The sequence below is a fragment of the Heterocephalus glaber genome, unplaced genomic scaffold (genome assembly GCF_053883595.1).
Source record: "Heterocephalus glaber isolate CG9 unplaced genomic scaffold, H.glaber_assembly_v1.0 deba00001479, whole genome shotgun sequence".
Classification (NCBI taxonomy): domain Eukaryota; kingdom Metazoa; phylum Chordata; class Mammalia; order Rodentia; family Bathyergidae; genus Heterocephalus; species Heterocephalus glaber.
This window is the reverse complement of record NW_028258316.1, coordinates 12,653,744-12,678,508: the sequence shown is the minus strand read 5'-3', so window position 1 is coordinate 12,678,508 and position 24,765 is coordinate 12,653,744. Positions and strand designations below refer to the sequence as shown.

At 36.4% G+C, this 24,765-nt stretch overlaps 2 protein-coding genes across 2 annotated transcripts in view; both read left to right on the top strand.

Moving 5' to 3' along the window:
- LOC101722068 (olfactory receptor 1J21-like) overlaps positions 1 to 24,765 on the top strand; it is a 77,797-nt gene that overhangs the window by 16,801 nt on the left and 36,231 nt on the right. The window lies entirely within an intron of this gene.
- On the top strand, positions 13,163 to 14,448 carry LOC101722425 (olfactory receptor 1J21-like). Its single transcript, XM_004849637.2, has one exon. It carries the CDS (start codon positions 13,186 to 13,188, stop codon positions 14,122 to 14,124), a length of 939 nt encoding a protein of 312 aa, XP_004849694.1. The 5' UTR covers positions 13,163 to 13,185; the 3' UTR covers positions 14,125 to 14,448.

The window sequence follows — 24,765 nt, the reverse complement described above, 5'->3', positions numbered from 1 at the left end:
AATGAATGAAGACTACATTTATTTAGCTACATTTTGTTCTTGGTGTCTACTATTGTTCTTGTGAAATCCATCTATATTTTTAAATTCTCCTGGGAGACTATACCACATTTATGTGCTATATTTCAAAGACATTTTCCTTTTCTTCTCTCTTTTTTCCTTCCTGCCTCCTTCCTCCCTATATTGCTTTATTTCCATCTCCTTTTTTTCTCTTTCTTTCTTTCTTTCTTTCTTTCTTTCTTTCTTTCTTTCTTTCTTTCTTTCTTTCTTTCTTTCACATTTTGCCACAATGAACAATGCTGCTACAAAGATTCTATTTCACACAAATGCATCCATTATGTAAATGAAGATATTCTAAAACTATATAAGCAGAAGAATTACTGGGTCATAAGGCATGCATACATGTACTTTAACTGACATTGCTAAACTGTCCTGCAACATAGTTATACAAATAAGCCAGCCTGAAAGGTCTACATACAATACAATTCTATTTATATCACATCCTAGAAAATGATAGCAATAATGAGATCAGTGGCTCCTAAGGGTTTGATGTAGGTGAAGGGAAAGAATAAATAGGTAAAGCAAAGGGGACATTTAGGGCAGAAAATTATTCTGTATGATGCTGTAACAATGGATGTCTGACATTATGTATTTGTCAAAACTGCTCAAGCAGAAAAACAATAAAATGCATATTATAGCACAAAGATTTGCTCCTAATGAAAACCATGGACTGTAGTTTATGAAAATGTACCAATACTAGCTCAACTATACCAAATTCATTCCACCAATTTAAGATGTTCTTAGCAGAAATGGTGGGTAGCTGGAGGCCTGTATGAACATTTCCTGCTTAATTTCTCAATGAATATAAGGCTGCTCTAAAATTAATTTTAAAAAGCTATACTAATTTAAACCTCTTGTTCTAGAGTATGAGAGTTCCTATTATTTTACTTCTTAAAACTTGGTAACAACACACAGAATTTCAATGTTTTTGTGGTGTGGTGCATGGGAAGTTACATCTCATTGTACTTTTATTTTCTAGTAACTTAATCATTAATGAAGAAAAATATTTAGAGTGTGATTCTTAGCTATTTGTGACAGATAACTACCTCTCATCCCATGACAGATGTAATCACCTCTGTGAACGGAACTGGACAACTATGGCTTAACTGTGTTATTGAGAACTATGGGTTAACTGGTAAATATGTCCTTGTGGAATACACCTGAGTGATTATGACAACTTCTGTAATCTGTCACCAAAGGAGCGTAATGGACTCAGAAAGTTCTGCCAGAATTCTTTGTCCCATTACCCTGGTTCTGTTTGTGTAAATCCTGCTTGCTATATTTCCAGGGAAACTCCAATTAAATTAAGCCTTGCAATTGTAAAAGAGGCACAAACTTCTATTCAGAGCTCTCAAGATGTACAGGAGTCATTTGCAGAGCCAGTGGCATTAAAGCCAATTTCCTCCTTCTTCACGTGTCAGAGTGGTCTGTCTGGGAATCTCGTGCAGTTTCCTGCTGCATCCCACATTTCATGATCTATGGAGTTTTCTCAGGGAGACAGCTGCTGCATGATCCAACATCCAGGTTGTCCATATTACATGCTGTCCATAATACATGCTGTCCCCAGCAGAAGGGGATATGTGTTATTTCCTAGAAAGAATGTTTTCCCTTGAAAAAATGCAGTAGTACATATGTCAGACAGAATAATGGGTTTCACTTTGGCATATCTCTACAGGTGTATAGTATACTTTGGTTATATTCACTCACTTGCTCCCCTTTCTCTCCTCCCTTCTGGTAATCCCTGTCCTCTTCTCTTATAGTCTTCTTTCTACTTTCCTATTATATTTCTCTTTTTATCTTCTATGTTTGGGGCTTACACTTAAGAAAGAAAAAAAACCTTGAGCCAAGCTCTAAAATAAGGCATACCCTGAGAAAGAGAGCTTCCAACTCAGGAAAAACAGATTTCATGTAGCAGCCACCAGTGTGACCAGTACCATTATGTCTGATTGATTGATCTGCTCTATCCAGACCAAAGAGAAGTTGTGAACTGATCTTATGCACTAAATGACCAATAGAAGAAGGAGAGACTCACCATCATGGAGAGATGAAAAACCTGATCATTCTTTGTGTCTTCTGGGTCAGAATATATATATATATATAATATATATATATTTTCCATATCTTCCAAAGGTGTTGCCTTAGTGGTCATGAAATCCTTTAGTTTCTGCTTATCTTGCAAGATGTCTATTTTTTCTTCAATTCTATAGGCTAGCTTTTCTGGCTATAGCAATCTAGATTGGGAAATGGAAAGATATCCTTTGGTCTTGGGCAGGAAGGACCAACATAGTGAAAAAGCCCATACTCTCATAAGTGTTATACAGATTTAATGGAATCCCCATCCAAATCCCAGCAGCATATCTCATAGAACTAAAGAGAGCATGCCTAAAATTCATTTGGAATCAGAAGAGGCCCAGAATAGCAAGAACAATTCTAGACAGCAAAGGCAAGGCATGGAGCATCACAACCTCTCACTTGAAATTACACTACAGAGATACTGTGATAAAAAAATCATGGTACTGGCAACAAAAAAACAGACTCAAAGAGCAATGAAACAGATTAAAACACCTAGAAACAACTCTAAACACACTCAGCCACCTTATCTTTGACAAAAGGGCCAAACACTTTCAATGGGAGAAAGATAACCTTTTTAAAAAATGGTGTTGGAAAAAGTGGCTTTCCACATGCTGAAGACTAAAACCAAACCCATGTCTCTCACCATGCACTAAACTAAAATCTAAATGGATCAAAGACCTATTAAAACAAAAACACTAAATCTACTGGAAGAGAGAATAGGTAGAACTCTTGAAGACATAGGTGTAGGCAAAGACATGAACAAAACAGCAAGGGAAATATTACAAAAAATCAACAACTGGGATCTCATCTCATAAAAAGCTTTTGCACAACAAAAGAAATCACCAACAGGGCACGACCATTGAGCATAAACCAGTGAGACAAGCAGCATGAAGCTCTGCAGCCATCCTGGGGCCCATGCATGCCATGGTGAAGTTTCAGGTGTGGCTTGGAGCCCCACCTCCATCCAATGCTCTCCCCAGTGCGATCAACCAGCATAAACCGGTGAGACAAGCAGCATGAAGCTCTGTGGCCATCCCTGGCCCCGCTCATGTCACAGTGAGGTCTGCTTATCCCCCCCCCCCCCGCAATGCCTCTGGCCTTCTGGCTTTTCTGCTACCAGTTCCCACACTACAGAGGCCCAGGGAATTATAAAGACCCTTGTCCTGAGCACCACAAGATAGAGCAGAAGTTAGTAACAGAGAGAGGGCTTCTCAGGCTTCTCGATGAAAACCGAAGCTCAGTGGAAAAGTAAAGAGAATCTCTACAATAAACGCACATCAGATCACTGTACTTGGTCTGCTACTGGCTTGCTGAGACTCATTGACTCATATATGCACACGTATTCCTATGTCGCCTACTGGGACAGCAGAGACACACCCTGAAGGAGGCCCATAATTTTTATTTTTTGCTATAGGCAAAAAAGAAAAACTTTTTTTTCTTTTTCTCATATTTTTAATTCTTAATTTTTACTTTTTTCTACTTTTCAATTTTTACTCTTCTTCTTTTTCTTTCTTTTATGTTCTCTCCCCCCCCACTTGTTCTCTTGCTCTCCCACATTGCTCATCATCTCCCCATTTGTTCTTTTCTGCAATGAATTTGGATTTTTCCTTTATTTTTCTTTTCTTCTCTTTTTCTTTCTCTTGACTATCATTAGGTTTAAAGGAAAGTAAATACAGTATCTAGCCTCCCTGTTGCTGTTAGGTGATTCTATTCACATGATTGTTCTTTCACTCTGCCTTTTCCTCTTGCCTTTAACAACTTCTTAGAGTTTGTGTAATCTTCCGGTGTCACTGCTAATCTTTCCTGATCTTTCTACCTGTCTCTCCCTCCCCAACTCCTTTTAACTCCCCATCCCAAAGGGGAAAGATGCTATATTGAAGAATTTATTCACTATAAACTTATGTTGGGTTGGTCCTCAGTTTTAATTTAACTCACATAGTTAAAATTGATAGATTAATAACTACCACAAATTGTCATTTTCTAAGTTGTGCTTGATGCTATGGTATTGCTGATTGTGTCATTTGGGCTAATATGTTGTGATTGATTTAATTAATTCTCCTTCCTGGTATAAGGAAAATAAAATAGCCTCAGAGTCATTAGAGTCTCAAAACCCAAACACAAGCTATATGTGGAAGACACCTCTGAAAAGCAATTATTCCATAAGGGTTTTAAACACAAGCAACAAATGTACCTGCATCAAGCAATCTTGAAATATCAACCCAGGAATTAAACCAAGGACGGTGCCAAAAACAAAAAATAAGAAGACACTTAAGCAAGGCACAAACACAGTCTTCCATGCCACAAAAAGGAAATTCTGGGGGAAATGAAGTGGAAAAGTCTGATAAGCAACCACTTGGACACCCTGAACTGATAGCACAGGAAGTAACAAAGCAGATGCATGAGGCTCTAGAAAAATTCAAAGCAGAAATAATCTCCCAGATAAATACAGAGATGGTGAGCAGAGTGAAAGACAGGATTAGAGGCTCTAGAGCAGAAACAGATAAGAAAATAGATGAGATCAGAAACATGCTGGAAACCATGAATGCTGAGCATAAGAAAGAAATGGAAACCATGAAACAGATTCAAACAGTTATTCAGGAGATTAAAAACTATATTGAAAGCATGCAGATCAGACTAAGAGAATCAAGACAGAATATCAGATATAGAAGACAGGATTGTAGTAATGGACCATGAAAACAGAGATTTCTTAAAGGCAGTAAGGGAGCATGAGAAATCAATCCAACAGCTGCTAGATGACCCAAAGAAGAATAACATAAGACTGATAGGAGTCCATGAAAACACAGGAGAAAGTACAATTGACATAAACTGTTCACAGAAGTAATAGTAGAAAACTTCCCAGACAGAGGTAGAGAATTGGACATACAGATAAGGGAGGCATATAGAACTCCAAATAGCCATGACCAAAAAAAATCTACACCTAGATATATAATAGTCAAGATCCCAGAAGCCCAACAGAAGAACAAAATTCTACAGACAGTTAGAGAAAAGAAACTAATCACCTACAAAGGAAAGCCCATCAGAATCATGGCAGATTTCTCAACACAAACCCTCAAATCAAGGAGAGCCTGGATTGAAGCATTTCAAGCTTCAAAAGAAAATAACTTCCTACCTAGACTTTTGTATCTGGCAAAATTATCTTTCAAAATCGATGGGAAATTAGATACTTTCATGACAAAAAACACCTGAGAAATGTCATAAACATCAAAGCAGCACTCCAAACAATTTTAAGCAATATCCTAGAAAAAGACAATGAAGGTCACAACTCCATGAGGCTCAACAGAGGGAAGACACCAGGCAAGGTTAAGACACTAAAGCAAAAAGGGGGAAAATAAGAAATAAAAGAGCCAACAAAAGTAAAACATCATGACAAGGATGAGTCAGTATCTATCAATATAACTATCAATGTTAATGGCCTCAATTCGCCAATCAAAAGAAATAGACTGATAGAATGGATTAAGAAGCAAAACCCAGCAATATGCTGTATACAAGAAACACACCTAACTCAAAAGGAAATTCATAGTCTGAAAGTGAAAGGATGGAAAACAGTTCTCCATGCAATAGGAACCCAGAAAAAAGCAGGTGTAGTAATCTTATTTGCAGACAAAGTAGATTTCAAACCAAAACTAATTAAGAGAGACAAAGATGGTCACTACATCCTTGTGAAGGGAACAAACCAAGAGGAAGAGAAGACAATCCTAAATATATGTGCACCAAATGTGAATGCCCCCAACTATATAAAACAAATATTAATAGACATGAAAAACCAAATAAACAATAACTCAATTGTAGTGAGGGACCTCAACACCCCTCTATCACAAATAGATAGATTGACTAGAAAAAAAATTAACAACGAACTTCTAGAACTGAACCAAGCTATTGAACAAATGGACTTAATATATGTTTCCAGAGTGTTTCACCCCATAAAATCAGAATACACATTCTTTTCAGCTGCACACAGGTCCTTCTCTAAAATAGATCACATGCTAGCTCATAGGACATATCAAAGTAAATGTAAAAGAACTGAAGTTATCCCCTGTATATTATCAGACCATAGTGTAATAAAATTGGAGATCAATAACGTGGAGAACCACAAAATTCCCACAAACACATGGAAATTGAATGACACTCACCTGAATAACCAATGGGTGTCAGAGGAAATTAAAGAAGAAATTAGGCAGTTTATACAAGTAAATGATAATGCCAGTACAACATACAGGAATCTGTGGGACACAATGAAAGCAGTTCTATGTGGGAAATTCATAGCAGTGAATGCCCGTATTAGGAAAATAGAACTCAGTTAAATAACCTAATGCAGAACCTCAAGCTCCTAGAAAAAGAAGAGCATAACAAACCCAAAGCTTGTACAAGAAAGGAAATTATAAAGATCAGAGCAGAAATCAATGCAATGGAGACTAAGAGAACAATACAAAAAAATCAATGAATTGAAGAGCTGGTTGTTTGAAAGAATACATAAAATTGATAAATTTTTATCCAACCTTATCAAAAAAAGGAAATAAAAGGCTCAAATCCATGCAATTAAGAACAAAAAAGGTGAAGTGACAAAAGATCCAGCAGAAGTCCAGAGGATCATCAATACCTACTTCAAGAACCTGTACTCTAATAAAATGGAAAACACAGCAGAAATGGACAGATTCCTAGATACATACAAATTGCCAAAATTGAATGAAGAAGATATAGAAATTCTAAACATCCCAATTACAATGAGTGAAATTGAAAATGTAATAAAAAATTTACCAACAAAGAAAATCCCAGGTCCTGATGGGTTCACTGCTGAATTCTACAAGACATTTAAAGAAGAACTATTGCCATTACTCTTTAAACTCATCAAGGAAATTGAAAGGGAAGCAAGACTTCCAAATTCATTCCTGGAAGCATATCACTTTGATCTCAAAACCAGGGAAAGACTCAATCCAAAAAGAGAACTACAGGCCAATCTCCCTAATGAACGTAGATGCAAAAATCCTCAACAAGATACTGGCAAACAGAATACAGAGTGTCATCAAGAAGATCATACACCCTGACCAAGTTGAATTTTTCCTAGGGATGCAAGGATGGTTCAACACCCGTAAGTCAATAAATGCAATACACTATATTAACAAAGTCAAGGACAAAAACCACAGTATCATACCAATAGATGCAGAAAATGCATTTGACAAAATACAACACCCATACATTCTAAAAATGCTACAGAAAATTGGAATAGGAGATCTTTATCTCAACCTGACTATGGCTATCTATGAAAAACCAACTGGCAACATCATACTAAGTGGTCAAAAAATGAAACCTTTCATGGTAAAATCAGGAAGAAGACAAGGATGCCCACTATCATCACTCCTGTTCAATATTGTTCTGGAAACATTAGCCATAGCAATTAGAAAAGAGAAAGAGATAAAAGGAATAAAGATAGTAAAGGAAGAAGTTAAACTGTCATTATTTGCTGATGATATGATACTTTAGTTAGAAGATGCAAAAATCTCAGTCAAAAATCTTCTAGGCCTAATTGACAGATGCAGCAGAGTAGCTGGATACAAGGTCAACACTCAAAAGACAATAGCCTTCTTATAAGCAAATAGCAGACCCATTGAGAGAGAAATTTGGGAAATAATTCCTTTTACAATAGCATCTAAAAGAATGAAATATCTGGTAATCAACCTAACAGAGGAAGCAAAAGACCTTTATACTGAAAACTACAGCACTCTGAAAAAGGAGATCAAAGAGGATATAAGAAAATGGAAAGATATCCCTTGTTCTGGAATAGGAAGAACCAATATAGTGAAAATGGCCTTACTTCCAAAACTACTATATAGATTCAATGCAATGCCGATTGAAATTTCAACAATATACTTCACAGAACTAGAGAAAACAATCCAAAAATTCATTTGGAAGCAGAAGAAACCTAGAATAGCAAAAGTAATTCTAGGCAACAGAGACATGGCTGGGGGTATCACAATCCCCAACTTGAAACTATACTACAAAGCTACTGTGATAAAAACAGCATGGTACTGGAAAAAAAACAGACCCAAAGATCAGTGGAATAGATTAGAAGGTGCAGAAACAACCGCAGACATACTCAGCCACCTCATCTTTGACAAAGGACCCAACCACCCTCATTGGAGGAAAGATAGCCTATTTAATATATGGTGTTGGAAAAACTGGATTTCAATGCACCAGAGATTAAAACTAGACCCATACCTATTACCATGCACTAAACTAAGATAGAAGTGGATTAAAGATCTAAATATTAAGACAGAAACACTAAACTTGCTGGAAGATAAGTTAGGTAGAACTCTCAATGACATTGGCATAAGAAAAGACTTCATGAACAAAACCTCAGTAGCACAGGAACTAGCAGAAAGTATCAACAACTGGGATCTCATCTTATTAAAAAGCTTCTGCTCTGCAAAAGAAACCACCAACAGAGCTAACAGACAACCTGCAATATGGGAGAAAAAATTTTTAGTAGCTGTACCTCATAAAAAGGACTTCTATCTAGAATATATAAAGAACTGAAAAAAATTAGACCCCCCAAATTCAAAGACCCAGTTCAAAACTGGGCATCCAAAATGAACAGAATTTCTCAGACAAAGAAGTAAAAACAGCAAACAAATATATGAAAAAATGTTCAACATCACTGGTCATTCGAGAGATGCAGATGAAAACAACACTGAGATTCTACCTCACCCCAGAAAGAATGGCTGCTATCAAGAACTCAACCAATAACAAATGCTGGTGGGGTTGTGGGGAGAAAGGAACCCTTCTCCATTGTTGGTGGGAGTGTAGACTGGTGCAACCACTGTGGAAATCCATATGGAGATACCTCAAAGAACTAGGACTACAGGTCCCGTTTGACCCAGCTATGCCCCTACTGGGAATCTTCCCCAAAGAATTAAAAGAATCATACCACAGCGAAATATGTGCACCTGTGTTTATAGCAGCACGGTTTGTAATAGCTAAAGCTTGGAAACAGCCCAAGTGCCCATCGACTGGAAACTGGTTAAAGAAGCTGTGGGTTTTTTGTTGTTTTTTTTATAAAATGGAGTACTACTCAGAAATAAGGAATGAGAAACTAGAGACACATAGCTAAATGGATGCATATTGAGGCCATACCTTTAAGTGAAATAAATGGGACACACGTGTGTAAATACCGAGTAGTTTCTCTAGTGTGAGAAACTGAAAGTGTAAATAAGGATGAAAATGATTAAAATGAATAATTGATGATTTGAAATAGGAAAAGGTCCAAGGGTTTGGGGGTGGTGTGAGGGGAAGGGGAATGGGAAGAAAGGAAAGGAAAAATTATGAGAAAGAAAAAATAATGGACTCAAAGGGTGGAGTGGCTGAGGGGTGTACAGGTAATGGGAGAAAAAAATAAGAATTAAGATACATCATGTTCAGGTACAAACACCCAATGATAAATGTAAATGTATTGTATTCCTAAAATGTACATATATATATATATATATATATACATATATATATATATATATATATATATATGAAAAGAAATCAGCAACAGAGCGAAGAGACAAGCAAAAGAGTGGGAAAAAATTTTTGCCCAGCTGTTCCTTAGCCAAAAGAGTGATATCTAGAATATAAAAGAATTGAAAAAACAACTCTCTCAATTTTAATGACCCAATCCAAAAATGGGCCTCTGAGATGTATACACACTTCTCAGTTAAAGAACTACAGGCAGCAAATAAACATATGAAAAAATGTTCCATGTCACTGGTCATTCAAAAGAGTTAATTTAAAACAAGGCTGAGATTTCATCTCACCAGAGAAGAATGGTTATTATCAAAAATCAACCAAGAGGTGAAGGGAAAAGGGAAGAAGGGAAAGGAAAAATTATGAGAGAAAAAAAATGGAATCAAAGTCTGTGTAAATAGGGAAGAGTGGAGGGGGTGAAGAGCACACAGGTAATGGGAGAAAAGATTACAACTTAGATATATCATGTTCAGGTACAAACACCCAATGATAAATGTAAATGTACTGTATACCTAAAATGTACCAAGAAATATAACAGTAAAAAAAAATTTTCACTTAACCAGCAGAAAATAAAAACAACTGATGGAGGGGCTGTGGGGAAAAAGAATGCTTCTTTACTGTTGGTGGGAGTGTAGACTGATGCAGCCACTGTGGAAATCAGTGTGGAGAATCCTCAGGAAACTAGAACTACAGGTTCCATTTGACCTAGCTGTTCCCCTTTTGGGTATCTTCCCAAAAGAATCAAAAGCATCATAACAGCGATACATGCACATCCATGTTTATAGCAGCACAATTTGCAATACTCCTATTTTGGAAACAGCTCAAACGTCCATCAAACGATGAAGTAATAAAGAAGATGTGTTTGATTTTAAAAAATAAAATGGAGTACTACTTAGCCATAAAGAGGATAAACTTGAGACATTTATAGTTAAGTGGATGCACCTAGAATCCATACCCTTAAGTGTGATAAATCGGACACATGTGCAAATATCCCATTGCTTCTCTGGTGTGAGAAACTGAAAGTTTAAATAAGGTCTAAAATGTATAATAGATATTGTGAAATACAAAGAAAATGTTCAAATGGGAAGAGGCACAGGTGAGGAGAGAGGGAGTCGGAGGAAAGGGAAAAGAAAAGACGAGACAAGAAAGATAAAATGGAAATAAAGCGTTGGTAAATTGGTGAGGAAGGGAGAAAGGGAGGAGAGGGGAATGAGAAAAAAAGAAGAATTGAGATGTATCATGTACAGGTTCAAATTCCATATGATGAATGTGATCATTATGTATATCAGAACTGCACCAATGAACTTAATTAATGATAAAAAAGAAAAAAGAAAATGTTGTCTGCTCCTGAGGAAGAAAAATATCATTTATTAATTCAAGAAGATGTTGCTTCTCTTACACCTTAATCAAATGAGAAATTTTGCAGAGTTTTGGACATTTTTTCCACTCTCATGAATGTAGGGAAAAAGGATAGTGCCAATGATGTTCTTCTGATTTGGGAAGGAGGAAAGTTTTGTCAGCCCTTGACTTCTATGAAAACAAGCAGGTCAATAATAGCATTATTTTCAGGGAAGCTGATGATCAACCTTGATCTACAAGAAACATTTCTGAAGGCCAAGCATTTCCTACGATTTCTACATAAAAAATAACTGTTTCAAGCATAGATGAATTTAACAGAAATATAACCAACATTGTAAATATTGTAAATATTCATACATCTTCATTTGAGAAAAGAGATATGGTATTTACTTTCCATCAGACATTGAAGAAATGGGGCTGGAAATGTATGGAGTGAATTTGGGATAAATTTTATAAGAAGTTGAAGAGAAAACAAATATTGAATGTTTACTTGATGATATTGTGAGACTCTTACATGAGTAGAATGCTGACACCAGAGTATTGGGGCAGGAGGTTTATAGGAGCTACTCCATGGCCCAGGTCCAGTGGTGATGAGGAGACATACATTCCTTCATGTTCAGAGTGAATATATTACAGTATTTTTGGTGTTCTCAAATAGCATGGGAATTGAAATAGAAAAAGACTTTTTTGTTATCAGAGTTAACTTCCAGTATTGTTTATTATGAATGCTGAATCATATTTTCCCCAAGGTCAATTGAGAAGGTAAGGGATTTTGTGAACCAACAAGTTGGTAATAACTGTCTTTTATTATTACCCTTACTCCTCCAAGGGTGAACTCTCTTATGCCTGCTTCAGCGAGTGGTTCTTCCCCAAGAGAGTCAAGTACAGTGAAACAATTTTATCTGTTTGTCTGTAATTTGGACCTCGTGTTTGAGGATTTTCCCCAGGGTCCTTCACATGATTTTTTTAAACTTAGAATTCACACCAATTTCTTAGGAGCTGGGAACAAATATGTATTTAAATACCTATTGGTTTTGTTCTGAACTGATAACTCTTGTGCCCTTTACAGTAGAACTTTGAGCTCTTTGGAGGCTCCACCTGCCATCATTGTATTTTGAGTCTTCTAGAGAGAGATGGAAGAATCTGCCCATGCCTTGTAGCTGAAGGTATCTGTGCTGATCATTTAAGCAGCCATGTCAGGAGCAGGAGTAGGATTTGCATTAAGGATTGTGATTGTATGTACTTTTTGGAGTTTGAATGTAGCACGTCCAATGTGCGCTACAGAACACTGTACCTTCCACCATACTATGGCAATCAACTCCATTAGACTAATTTTTAAAAATAGAGTATCTTATTTTGAGATTATAGGGCAAACCAAATTTCTATGAAAAACAATTTCTTTTAATCTGGTTTGACAGATCATTCCTGACAGGTAAATATCACATATATCTTTGCTTTTCTTAAACCCATCAGTAGGGCTTCTACATTTTTTTATATCACTGCTCCCACAAAGTATAGTGGAATTATTTATTACTTTGTGCATCACATGGGCGTGTCTAAAACTAGATATCATGAAAGAGAAAGATGATAGTATTAGTGATGTACAGGACATGTCAGAAATATGACAAAAATACACTGATTAAAATCTTTGGAATAACATCTATGTAAGGAATCATAAACACAGGATGGTGTGATATGTTTTTGACAGACAAAGAAACTTCTTCAGCAAATTGAAGATGTGACTACAAGAGTCAAGAATTTCTTGGTGTTGTAAAAACTTTAACAAGGTAATTTAGTTCAGTTTGAGGAATACCCAGTGTGCTAAAGGAGAAGACACATTTTATTCACAATTCATGAATAGTCTCTTAGAAAAATGGGAGTCAAAAGAAAATGTTGAGTGGAAAAAAATTTTCTTTTATGAAGTAGAATTGGAGTGATCTCATAACCATTGTGATGTTTTCATGGCTTGGTTAAAAGATATTTATTTGTTTTCTAGGCAGACGCCATCTTTTGCCAGCACTAGCTCATTAGGTGTTCAGTTTGAGTTAAAATGCATATACTGATTATTTCCACCCCAGGCTCTTCTTATGGGAGAGTCACAAAAACTTCTCACTGTTTCACATTTTCACCTTCCTTTTCATGTCCAGAATAAAAGAGGAGAGGAAGAAGAATATGAACAAGCATAATCACAGCATAGTGTCTGAATTCATCCTCTTAGGACTGCCCATCCGGCTGGAAGAGCAAGGCATGTACTATGCCCTGTTCCTGGTCCTGTACCTGACCACAGTGCTGGGGAACCTGCTCATCATCCTGCTCATCAGGCTGGACTCCCACCTCCACACCCCCATGTACTTCTTCCTCAGCCACTTGGCTCTCACTGACATCTCTTTCTCATCAGTCACAGCTCCAAAGATGCTCATGAATATGCTGACTCATAGCCAATCCATCTCTTATGCTGCTTGCATTTCCCAGTCATATTTTTTCGCATTGTTTGCAGATATCGACAACTTTCTTCTTACCTCAATGGCCTATGACAGGTACGTGGCCATCTGTCACCCCCTACATTATACCACCATCATGAGCCAGAGACTCTGCTTCCTACTAGTAATCATATCCTGGGTGTTATCCTTTGCCAATGCCCTTTTGCACACCATCCTCTTATCCTCTCTCTCTTTTGCTAGAGGCAACATTCTCCACCACTATTTCTGTGATCTCTCTGTCTTGCTCAAGGTGTCCAGTTCAGACACCACCATCAATCAGATGGTCATCCTTATGGCGGGATCCGTGGTCATAACCCTGCCATTCATTTGCATTCTGGTGTCTTATGGGCACATTGGGGCCACTATTCTTAGAGCTTCCTCATTCAAGGGAATCTGCAAAGCTTTGTCCACATGTGGCTCTCACCTCTGTGTGGTTTCTCTGTACTATGGAGGAATTATTGGGATCTACTTTTTGCCTTCTTACAGTGACACTAATGACAAGGATATTATTATAACTGTGTTGTATAATGTGGTCACACCCATGGTCAATCCCTTTATCTACAGTCTGAGGAATCGGGATATGAAAAGAGCTCTTAAAAATCTACTCAGCAGAGGAATATCTTCAGCATGATCAGCATTTTCTATTAATCAATTTGAGACCACTTCAATCACATGCATATGTCCTTTCCTGATGCATTCGTGTTTCCTAGTGAGTCTTGATGTGGCACAATATTTTCTTTCTCAAATATAGCTTTTGTCTCTGCTTAATTGTCTTTTTGACCTTGTCTTGTGGAAATATTTTTGTAGATATACCTGTACATTTTCCTTTTACACAGTGTCTTTGTCTACAAATATGTTAAAATTCTCTAGCTATCACTTAGACTTTTTCATTGAATATTTTTCCATCATCATTTTAGCAAATCTGTTTTTTCCATTCTCAATACAATAAAGAATTCTATGCCAGCTTCATGATTTTTTTTAAATTTTGTAGTGTACTTCAAATTTATTTTTGTTAGTAACTTTAATTGGAAATGTGGTCTTTCTTTTTAAATTTTCCTTTTCTGCTACTACTAATTACCATGTCAAACTGGTACACATTTATTGGTTTCCATGTGATGTTTCCATACATATATACAGTGCATAATATTCAGGAAGGCACATTTTCTCAGACATTTAGTGCTTATTTGTGTGAAAAAATCAGAAATATTTTTTAGCCTTTTAGAAATATATAGTATTTTGTCATTGTGTGCAATCAATAAAGGACCAGAATTTATTTTGCCTAACTGGGACTTAGTACCCATTGACCAACCTTTCCCCTTCCCTTTTTCTCTTCCCGTCCCCAGTAGTTTTAAATTTTCTATATATTTTTTGAAAACATTTCTATTGTGTTCATAGGATACAGGCTAGGCACACAATTATTTTTATGCTCTTGAAGTGACCCAAACTGTTTCACAAACTGTAATGAGATGTCTTCCTGGAAAAAGCAGGTCCACAGGTCAGATGCACATCCTAAATTGTGAACAGGAAATTGATTAGAGCCCTCTAGGTCCTAGAGTTGAAGTAAGTATGAGGCATAACAGTGAGTGCGGAGATTTTTAGTGACCATCCACGTGGTGCAAAGATTATAGGTGATTAGTCCGTTCTGTGGGAGTGGGCTGAATAATGGCCCGGACACAAGATGTCCAGGCAACCTGAACTGAGTTCTAGCCAAATTTAAGTAGAACTAATGCAACTGTATTTATTTTGAAATGAAAAGAGGATACTTTCCTGACCCACTACATAAATGTGGTTTCCCATGTTTCTATGTGGAATAGTACGGTGTTTTTCTTTAGTGTTTGAGAAATTGCTTGTGTTCAAGGAAAGAAATTTAACTTTATTGCTCTGAGTTGATTACTGAAACTGCTGATTTCTGTAACATTGCAATTTCTTTAAGTGTTGCATTTGTTATACAGAAGGAAATTCATATTTAAGAGAGCTTTAGAAACTAGCCAAATGGTATGAAGCTAGTAATATTTAGTGGAAGTGAAATTCAATATTAATGTAGGTGCTGTAAAGGTCCTAATGCCACTTTAACGTTTTAAAATTTAGCAGTATTTTTACTCATTTTATTGGAAATTCACATTTAATGTGAAAATTAAAACATTGAAAAAATACAAAAAAATGATTTTTATAACATATAAATTAAATATATATGTATATAGATATTGTGGTGTAGCTTTAAATGTGTATGTGCTCATATATAAGAAATGAGATTAAAAAAAGGAAATGAGATCTGATGTAAAGTATAATATTAAAAGAAATACTCATTAAAATTCTCTAGTTCTAAATAATAACAATATACTTGGGGTCATGAGGTTTTATTTTGGTACCGGGGATTGAATTTGGGACCTTGGGCTTGTGAGGCAGGTGGCAGCACCACTGAGCTGAATCCCTGGCCTCATGATATTTTTAATATTCCTGCACTTTTTATTTGATTTTTAAACACTTCTACATTGATTCTTCTATCTTTTCTCCAGAACCATAGATAATTGAATGAAGACTATTTTTATTTTGGTACATTTTGTTCTTGGTGTCTTCTACCTATCTTGTGAAATCCATCTATATTTTTAATTCTCCTGAGAGACTATATCACATTTATGTGCTGTGTTTTCAACCACCATTTTCCTTTTCTTCTCTCTTTCTTCCTCTCTCCCTCTCTTCCTTTCTTTCCTTCTTTCTTTTTCTGTTCTCTCTCTCCCACTTTCTTCATCTTTCTTTTCCTTTCAGCATTTTGCCATAATGAGCAAAGCTGCTACAAACATTCTACTACACACAAATACATGCATTGTGTAAATGAGATTTTTCAAACTGTATAACCAGAGGAAACTTTCCTTCAACATGATTATACTAAGATACCATCCTGAAAGGTGTACATACAATATGATTCCATTTATATCACATCATAGAACAGTGTAAAATGATAGCAATAATGAGATCAGTGGTTCTTAAGCGTTTGGTGTAGGTGAGGGGAAAGGAAGAATAGGTAGAGCAAAGAGGATATTTAGAGCAGAAAATTATGCTGTATGATGCTGTAACAATGGATGTCTGACATCATGTATTTGTGAAAATCACTCAAGCAGAAGAACAATAAAATGTGTATATAGCACAAAGAGTTGCTTCTAATGAAAACCATGATCTGTAGTTTATGAAAATATACCAATATTGGCTCAACTCTATCAAATTCACTCCACCAATCTAAGATGTTCTTAGCAGAAATGGTGGGAAGTTGAAGGCCTATATGCACACTTCTTGTCTAAATTCTCAATGAATATAAGGCTGCTCTAAAAACAGTAGTTAATTAAAAGAAAACTATACTAATTTAAACTTCTTGTTCATGCATATGAGTGTTCCCATTATTTTACTTAAATAAAACTTGGTAACAAAACAGAATTTTAATATTTTCCAGTTGTAGTGTATGGCAAGTTATATCTCATTGTGTTTTTATTTCCTATTTTTTCAATCATTAATGAAGTAAAATATTTTGAGTATCATTCTTGGCTATTTGTGACAGATAACTACCTATCACCTCTTCAGAGAGGAAATCACCTCTGTGTATGGAATTGTGTAACTATGGATTAACTATGTAACTAGGCTCTTTGTGAAATAGACCTGAGTGACCATGACTACTGTAATCCATCACCAAGGAGAATAATGGACTCAGAAAGTCCTGTGAGAGAGCTCTTTGGCTTGCTACCTTCGTTCTCTTTGTGTAAATCCTGGTTGCTATATTCCCAGGAAAATTCCAATGAAATTAAGCCTTGTAAATGTAAAAGATGGTATATAAAGAAGAACAAACTTTTATTTGGGGCTCTTGAGATGGAGAGGAGTCACTTGCAGAGCCAATGGCATTAAAGCTGAGTTGCTCCTTCTTTGTGTGTCAGAGTGGTTTCTACAGGAATCTCATCCAGTTCCTTCTGAATCTCAAATTTCAGAATTCATGGAATTTACTTTTGGAGACATCTGCTACATTATCTAACATCTAGGTTACCTAGGTTACATACTCTCCTCAGTGGAGGGGGATGTATATTATTTCCTAGATGGGATTTTTTCCTTCCAAAAAGTCTATTAGTACATACGTCAGACAGAATAATGGGTTTCATTTTGGCACATGTACAGGTATATAGTATGCTTTGTTTTTATCCACTCCCTTCTGCTAATACCCATCCTCTGGTAATAGGCTTTCTACTTTGCTATTATCTCTCTCTTTTTATCTTCTCCTATTTTTGAGGTTATACTTAGGAATGAAAAAATGATATTTGACTTTCTGATCATGGATGATTTTGCTTAATGCCATTTAATTTTTATTCCTGGCAGAGGAATATTCCATTGCATATATATACCACATTTCTTCATTCATGTGTTGGTGGTCACCTAGACTGTTTCCATAGTTTTGCTACTGTGAACTCTGCTGCTATAAACTTGGATGTTCAAGTACCTTTGTGATATGCTGACATTAATTCTTTTGGGGAAGAGCAATATAGCTGGATCAAAATTTTTAAATTGAATAGCTGCATGTACTTCACACAGTTATTAAAAATATAGACTATCTCACCAGTCAACACCTGGCACTATGGCTTAGAGAACCCAGGAGAACCCCCCATTGCCCTGGCTTCTTCATACAGAGTTTTATATCCACAGACAGCTGTGCAGCAGGGCTGATATTTAGATCAGCACTACAGAGGTGCCCAGGACCATGAAGGTAAGGATTATTACCCCCAGAACATAGAACAGAGGTGAAAAAAAGAGATAGGGCATCTCTAAGGATTCTTGATGAAAACTGAAGCCCACTGGGAAAGTAAAGTAAATCTCTGCATTAAAAGACCTCTGGACCACCGTGGTTGGTAAGTTGTTGGCATCAGCACCTCCCCTTGGAACCCAAACTCACTTTAAGGGCATTGAAGCTGAAACCTGCAGTAGTACCTTGCAGAGCTCAATCCTGCAGGAGGTCAGGGAACTCAACTTGGGCCTTGGAGCCAGAGATCAGCCTGAATCTCAGTGGGCTACAACTGGCTTGCTGACACTAATCATCTTAGATGTGCACACTCCTGCTCATGTTGTCTATTTCAACAACAGAGACATACACTGAAGGGGGCCCTTTTTTCCTTTTCTTCTTTTCCTCTCCCTTCTGGTTCTGCATTTCTCTCCCCTTTTGTTCTTGTTCCTGTTATATTTTGGATCTTTTTCTCTTTCTTTCCTTTTCTCTTTTCTTTTCTTTCTTTCTTTTTTTTTTTGGTACCAGGGATCGAACTTGGAACCTTGCACTTGTGAGGCAGGTGCCAGAACCACTGAGCTAAATCCCTAGCCCTTCTTTCCTTTTCTCAATTGTCATTTTTATAGGAAGGTGATATATACAGCTTCTATCTGCCCTATAGCTATTCATTTTTTCTGTTCTTGTCTTTGTTCCTTCACTCTTTTTCTCATCTTCAACAGTTTCCCAAACTTTATGTGATCTTCCTATGTCCTCTAACCTCATTTCTAATATTTCCCTCTCCTTTTATCTCTTTATCCCTCCATTACCCACTCTTTTAATGTACTCATCATGAAGGATACGTTTGCTATATTGAAGGGTTTATTTACTAGAAACATATTATGGGGTGGACCTTGGTTATGATCTAGTTAACATGGTTAAAGGTGACAAATTAATAGCTACCACAAGCTGTCATTGTCTAAGCTGTGTTTGATGCTACTGTTGTTGCTGATTGCATCACTTGGGCTAAGGTGTTGTGATTGATCTAATCAGTTGTACTTCCTGGGATTCTGAACATGAGATTGCCTAAGAGTCATTAGAGACTCAAAACCTAAAGAACTGCTATACCTGGAAGACACCTCTGAGAAGTAATCATTTCATGAGGGTTCTAAATATAAGCAACAAAGATACTCAAAATAAGCAATATTGGAGCATCAACCCAAGATTTAAAACAAAAACAGCACCATCAACAAAAATAAAAATGTGGAAACACCTAAGCAAGGCACAAACTCAGAAGTCCAGCTCACCAAAGGCAAATTCTGGTGGAAATGAGGTAATAAAATCTTATAATCAACCACCAACACACCCTGAAGTGACACCACAGGCAGTTACATAATAGATGAATGAGGCTCTAGAAACATTCAAAACAAATAATTTCTAAGTTACTCACAGAGATGGTGAGCAGAATGAAAGACATGATTAGAGACTCCAGAACAGAAACAGATAAAAGAATAGATAAGTTCAGGACCATGATGGAAGCCATGAATGCCCAGCATAGGACAGAAGTGGAAACCATGAATGCCAAACATAGTAAAATAATGGAATGCATGAAACAGACTCAAACAGATATCTAGGAGATTAAAACTCTATTGAAAGTATTCACAGCAAAATGAGGCAATGTGAAGACAGAGTATCAGATATAGAAACAGGATTGCAGTTAATTACTATGAAAAGAGATTTCTTGAAAATAATAAGGGAATATGAGAAATCAATCAGCAGTTGTTAAATGATGCAAAGAAGAATAACATAAGCCTGATAGAAGTCCATGAAAAAACAGGATAAACTATGAAAAAAAACCTGTTCACAGAAGTAATGACAGAAAACTTCCCAAGTAGAGGAAAAGAATTTGACATCCAGATAAGTGAGGCATAAGGGAGTCCAACTAGCCATGATAAAAAGAAATCTATACTTAGGCATATAGTACTCAAGATCCCAGAAACCCAACAGAAGAAAAAAATACTGCAAGCAATTAGAGAAAAGAAACAAATCACATATAAAGGAAAGCCCATCAGAAACACAGCAAGCTTTTCAATACAAACCCTGAAATCAAGGAGAGCATGGGGTGAAGTATTTCAGGCCCTAAAAGAAAATCACCTCCAACCTAGATTGATGTATACTGCAAAGCTATCTTTCAAAATTGATGGGGAAATAAGATACTACCATGACAAAGAACACTGCAGAAACTTCATGAATCCCAAACCAGCACTCCAAAAAATTCTAAATAATATCTTAGAAAAAATATGAGGGTCCACAACTCCATGAGGCCTAACAGAGTGAAGCTATCAGGCAAGGAAAGAAATTAAAGAAAAAGGGGGGAAAATAAAAAATGAAACAACCACCAACAGGAAAACATCATGACAAGGATAAATTAATACATATCAGTGATAACCATCAATGTTAACGGCCTCAATTCACCCATGAAAACAAATAGATGGGCAGAATGGATTCCGAAGCAAAATCCAATAATGTGCTATATACTAGGATAACATTTGTTTAAAAAAGAAATTCATGGGCTAAAAGTAAAAGGGTGGAGAGCAGTTCTCCATGTAACAGGAACCCTGATAAGAGCAGGGGTAGCAATCTTATTTGCAGACAATGTAAACTTCAAACCAAAACTAATTGAGAGAGACAAAGAAGGTCACTACATCTTTGTAAAAGGAAGAATCCAAGAGAAAGAGAAGACAATCATAAATATATATTCTCCAAATACAAATGCCCCCAACTATACAAAACAAATATTAAGGGACATGAAAAACCCAATAAGCACTAATACAATTGTAGTGGGGAATTTCAATATCACACTATCACAAATAGACAGATCATCTAGACAAAAAATTAAGAATGAAATTTTAGAACTGAACGAAGCTATTGCACAAATGGACTTAATAGATGTTTACAGAGTGTTCCATCCAAGAAAAGGAGAATACACATTCTTTTTGACTGCCCACAGGTCATTCTCCAAAATAGAACACAAGCTAGCTCATAGAACATGATTGAGTAAATGCAAAGAAATTAAGTCATCCCCTGTGTATCATCAGACTCTAGTGTGATGAAATTGGAGATCCATAGCAAAAGAACCCTGAAAATTTCATAAACACATGGAAATTGAACAACACACTTCTGAATAACCAATGGGTCACAGAGGAAATTAAAGAAGAAATCAGATAGTTCCTTCAATTAAATGACAAGAACAATACAACATATCAGAATCTATGGGACACAATGAAAGCAGTCTTATGAGGGAAATTCATAGCAGTGAATATGCATATTAGGAAAACAGAACAAGCCCAATTAAACAACCTGATGCTGAACCTCAAGCTTCTGGAAAAAGAGGAGCAGAACAAACCCAAAGCTCATACAAGGGAGGAAATTATAAAGATCAGAGGAGAAATCATTTCAATGGAGACTAAGAGAATGATACAGAAAATTCATGAAGCCAATAGTTGGTTCTTCATAAGAATCAACAAAATTGACAAACCCTTAGCCAACCTTATCAGAAAAAGGAAAGAAAAGGCCCAAATCCATGCAATTAGGAATGAGAAGGGTGAAATTACAACACACCCAGAAGAAATCCAGAGGATCATCAATAACAACTTCCACAACCTATATGCCAATAAGATGGAAAACACAGAAGAAATGGACAGATTCCTAGATACATATGAATTACTAAAGTTGAATGAAGAAGACCTAAAAATTGTAAACAACCCAATATCAGTCAATTGAAAACATAATTAAAAACATTACCTAAAAAAAACCCAGGTTCCAAAGGCTTCGCTGCTGAATTCTACAAGACATTTAGAGAGGAACTACTGCCATTGCTGTTTAAACTCTTCAATGAAAATAAAAGAGAAGAAATACTACCATATTCATTCCTGAAGAAAGCATCACCTTGATCAGCAAAGCAGAGAAAGACCCAAACAAAAAGGAGAACTGTAGGCCAATCTCACTCATGAACATAGATGCAAAAATCCTAAGTGAGATACTGACAAGTAGAATGCAGAAGATCATCAAGATCATATACCCTGATCAAGTGGGATTCATCCCAGGGCTGCAGGGATGGTTCAACATGCCCAAATCAATCAATGTAATAAACTATATCAATAGAGCCAAGGACAAAAATCATATGATTATCTCCCAAGACACAGAAAAAGCACTTGACAAAATCCAAAATGGATTTATGATGAAAACCTGACAAAAATTGGAATAGATGGTCTCTACCTCAAACTGATAAAAGGCATCTATTAAAAACCAACAGCCAGGATCATACCAAATGTTCATAAACTGAAATCCTTCACACCAAAATCAGGAACAAGATAAGGATCTTCACTATCTCCACTCCTATTCAATACAGTTTTGGAAACATTAGCCATGGCTATTAGATGAAAAGAAAGAAAAGGAATAAAGATAGGAAATGAAGAAGTCAAATTGTCATTATTTGCAGATGACATGATACTGTATAGAGAAGACCCCAAGAACTCCACCAAAAGTCTTCTACACTTAACCAAATTCAGTAAAGTTGCTAGATACAAGGTCAACACACAAAAATCAATAGCTTTCCTTTACGTGAACAACAAACTCACTGAGAGAGAAATTTGGCAAATAATTTTTTTCACAGTAGCATCCAAATAACTGAAATACCTAGGAATCAACCTAATGAAAGAAATCAAAGACCTCTTCTCTGAAAACTATAACACTCTGAAAAGAGAGATTGAAGATGATATCAGAAAATTGAAAGACATCCCCTGCTCCTGGATAGGAAGCATAAATATAGTGATAATAGCCATGCTTCCCAAACTGCTATATAGATTCAATGCAATCACAATTGAGATCCCAGAAGCATACTTCTTGGATCTTGAGAAAACTATCCAAAAATTCATTTGGAACAAGAAGAGACCCAGAATAGCAAAAGCAATTCTAGGTAACAGAAACATGGCAGAGGGTATCACAATCCCAAGTTGAAACTAAACTCAGAAGTTCCTGTAAAGAACCCAGCATGTTACTGGCAAATAAGGAGACCTGAGGACCAATGCAACAGATTAGAAAATGCAGAAACAACTCCAGACACACTCAGCCATCTCATTTTTGATAAAGGAGCCAAACACCCTCACTGGAGAAAAGATAGCCTCTTTAAGAAATGGTGCTGGAAAAATTGAGTTTAAACTTGCCAAAGATTAAAACTAGACCTGTATCTCTTGGCATGCCCTAAACTAAAATTGAAAGGGATTAAAGATGTAAATATTAAAATAGAAATGCTAAACCATCAGAAACAGAGGTTAGGTAGAACTTTTGAAGACATTGGTATAGGAAATGATTTTATGAACAAAACCTCAGTTGCCCATGATCTAGCACAAACCATCAACAAGTGGGATCTCTTCTTACTAAAAAGCTTCTACACAGCAAGAGAAACCACCAGCAGTGTGAAGAGGCAACACACTATGTGCAAAAAAATCTTCACTTGCTGTACCTCTGACAAAGCCTACTACCTCAAATCTATAAAGACCATAAAAAGATCAGACCTCCCAAACTGAAAGACCTAATCTGAAAATGGGCATCTGTAATGAACAGATATTTCTCAGGAAAGAAGTAGAAATAGCAAAGAAATATATGAAAAAATGTTCAACATCACTGGTCATTCGAGAGATGCAAATGAAAACAATGCTGAGATTCCACCTCACTCCAGAAAGAATCGCTGTTATCATGAAATCAACCAATTACAAATGCTGGTGGGGCTGTGGGGAAAGAGGAACCCTGCCCCACTGTTGGTGGGAGTGTAGACTGGTGCAAGCACTGTGGAAATCAGTATGGAGATACCTCAAAGAACTAGGATTGGAAGCCCCATTTGACCCAGCTCTTCCCCTACTTGGTATCTTCCCCAAAGAATTAAAAGAATCATACGACACCAATATATGTGCACCCATGCTCATAGAAGCACAATTTGTAATAACTAAAACTTGGAAACAGCCCAAATGCCCATCAACTAGAGACCGTATAAAGAAAATGTGTTTTTTAAAAATAAAATGGAGTACTACTCAGCCATAAAAAATGAGAAATTAGAGACATTTATAGCTAAATGGATGCACATTGAGGCAATACTCTTAAGTGAAATAAATAGGACACACATGTATAAATACCAAATAGTTTCTCTGGTGTGAGAAACTGAAAGTGTAAATAAGGACTAAAATGTATAATAGGTAATGTGAAATAGGAAGAAAAGGAGCAAAGGGGAAGGAAGTGGGAGGGGTTGGAGAAAGGAAAGAAAGGTATGGAATTAATATGAGAAAATGGAAAAATAGAAACAAAATCTTTGTAAATAGGGAGGAATGGAGAGGTTGAAGGGAGGGCTGGGCAAGGGTGAAAAATAAGAACCAAGAGAGATTACATAAAGTTGCAAATTTCCAATGATGAATGTCATTATACTGTATTCCTAAAAAGTACCCATAATTAAAATGAATAATCGATAATGTGAAATAGAAAGAAAAGGTCCAA

Bases quoted from the DNA above. Each gene is read 5' to 3' on its own strand.
- LOC101722425 (XM_004849637.2), top strand. From the start codon at position 13,186: ATGAACAAGCATAATCACAGCATAGTGTCTGAATTCATCCTCTTAGGA.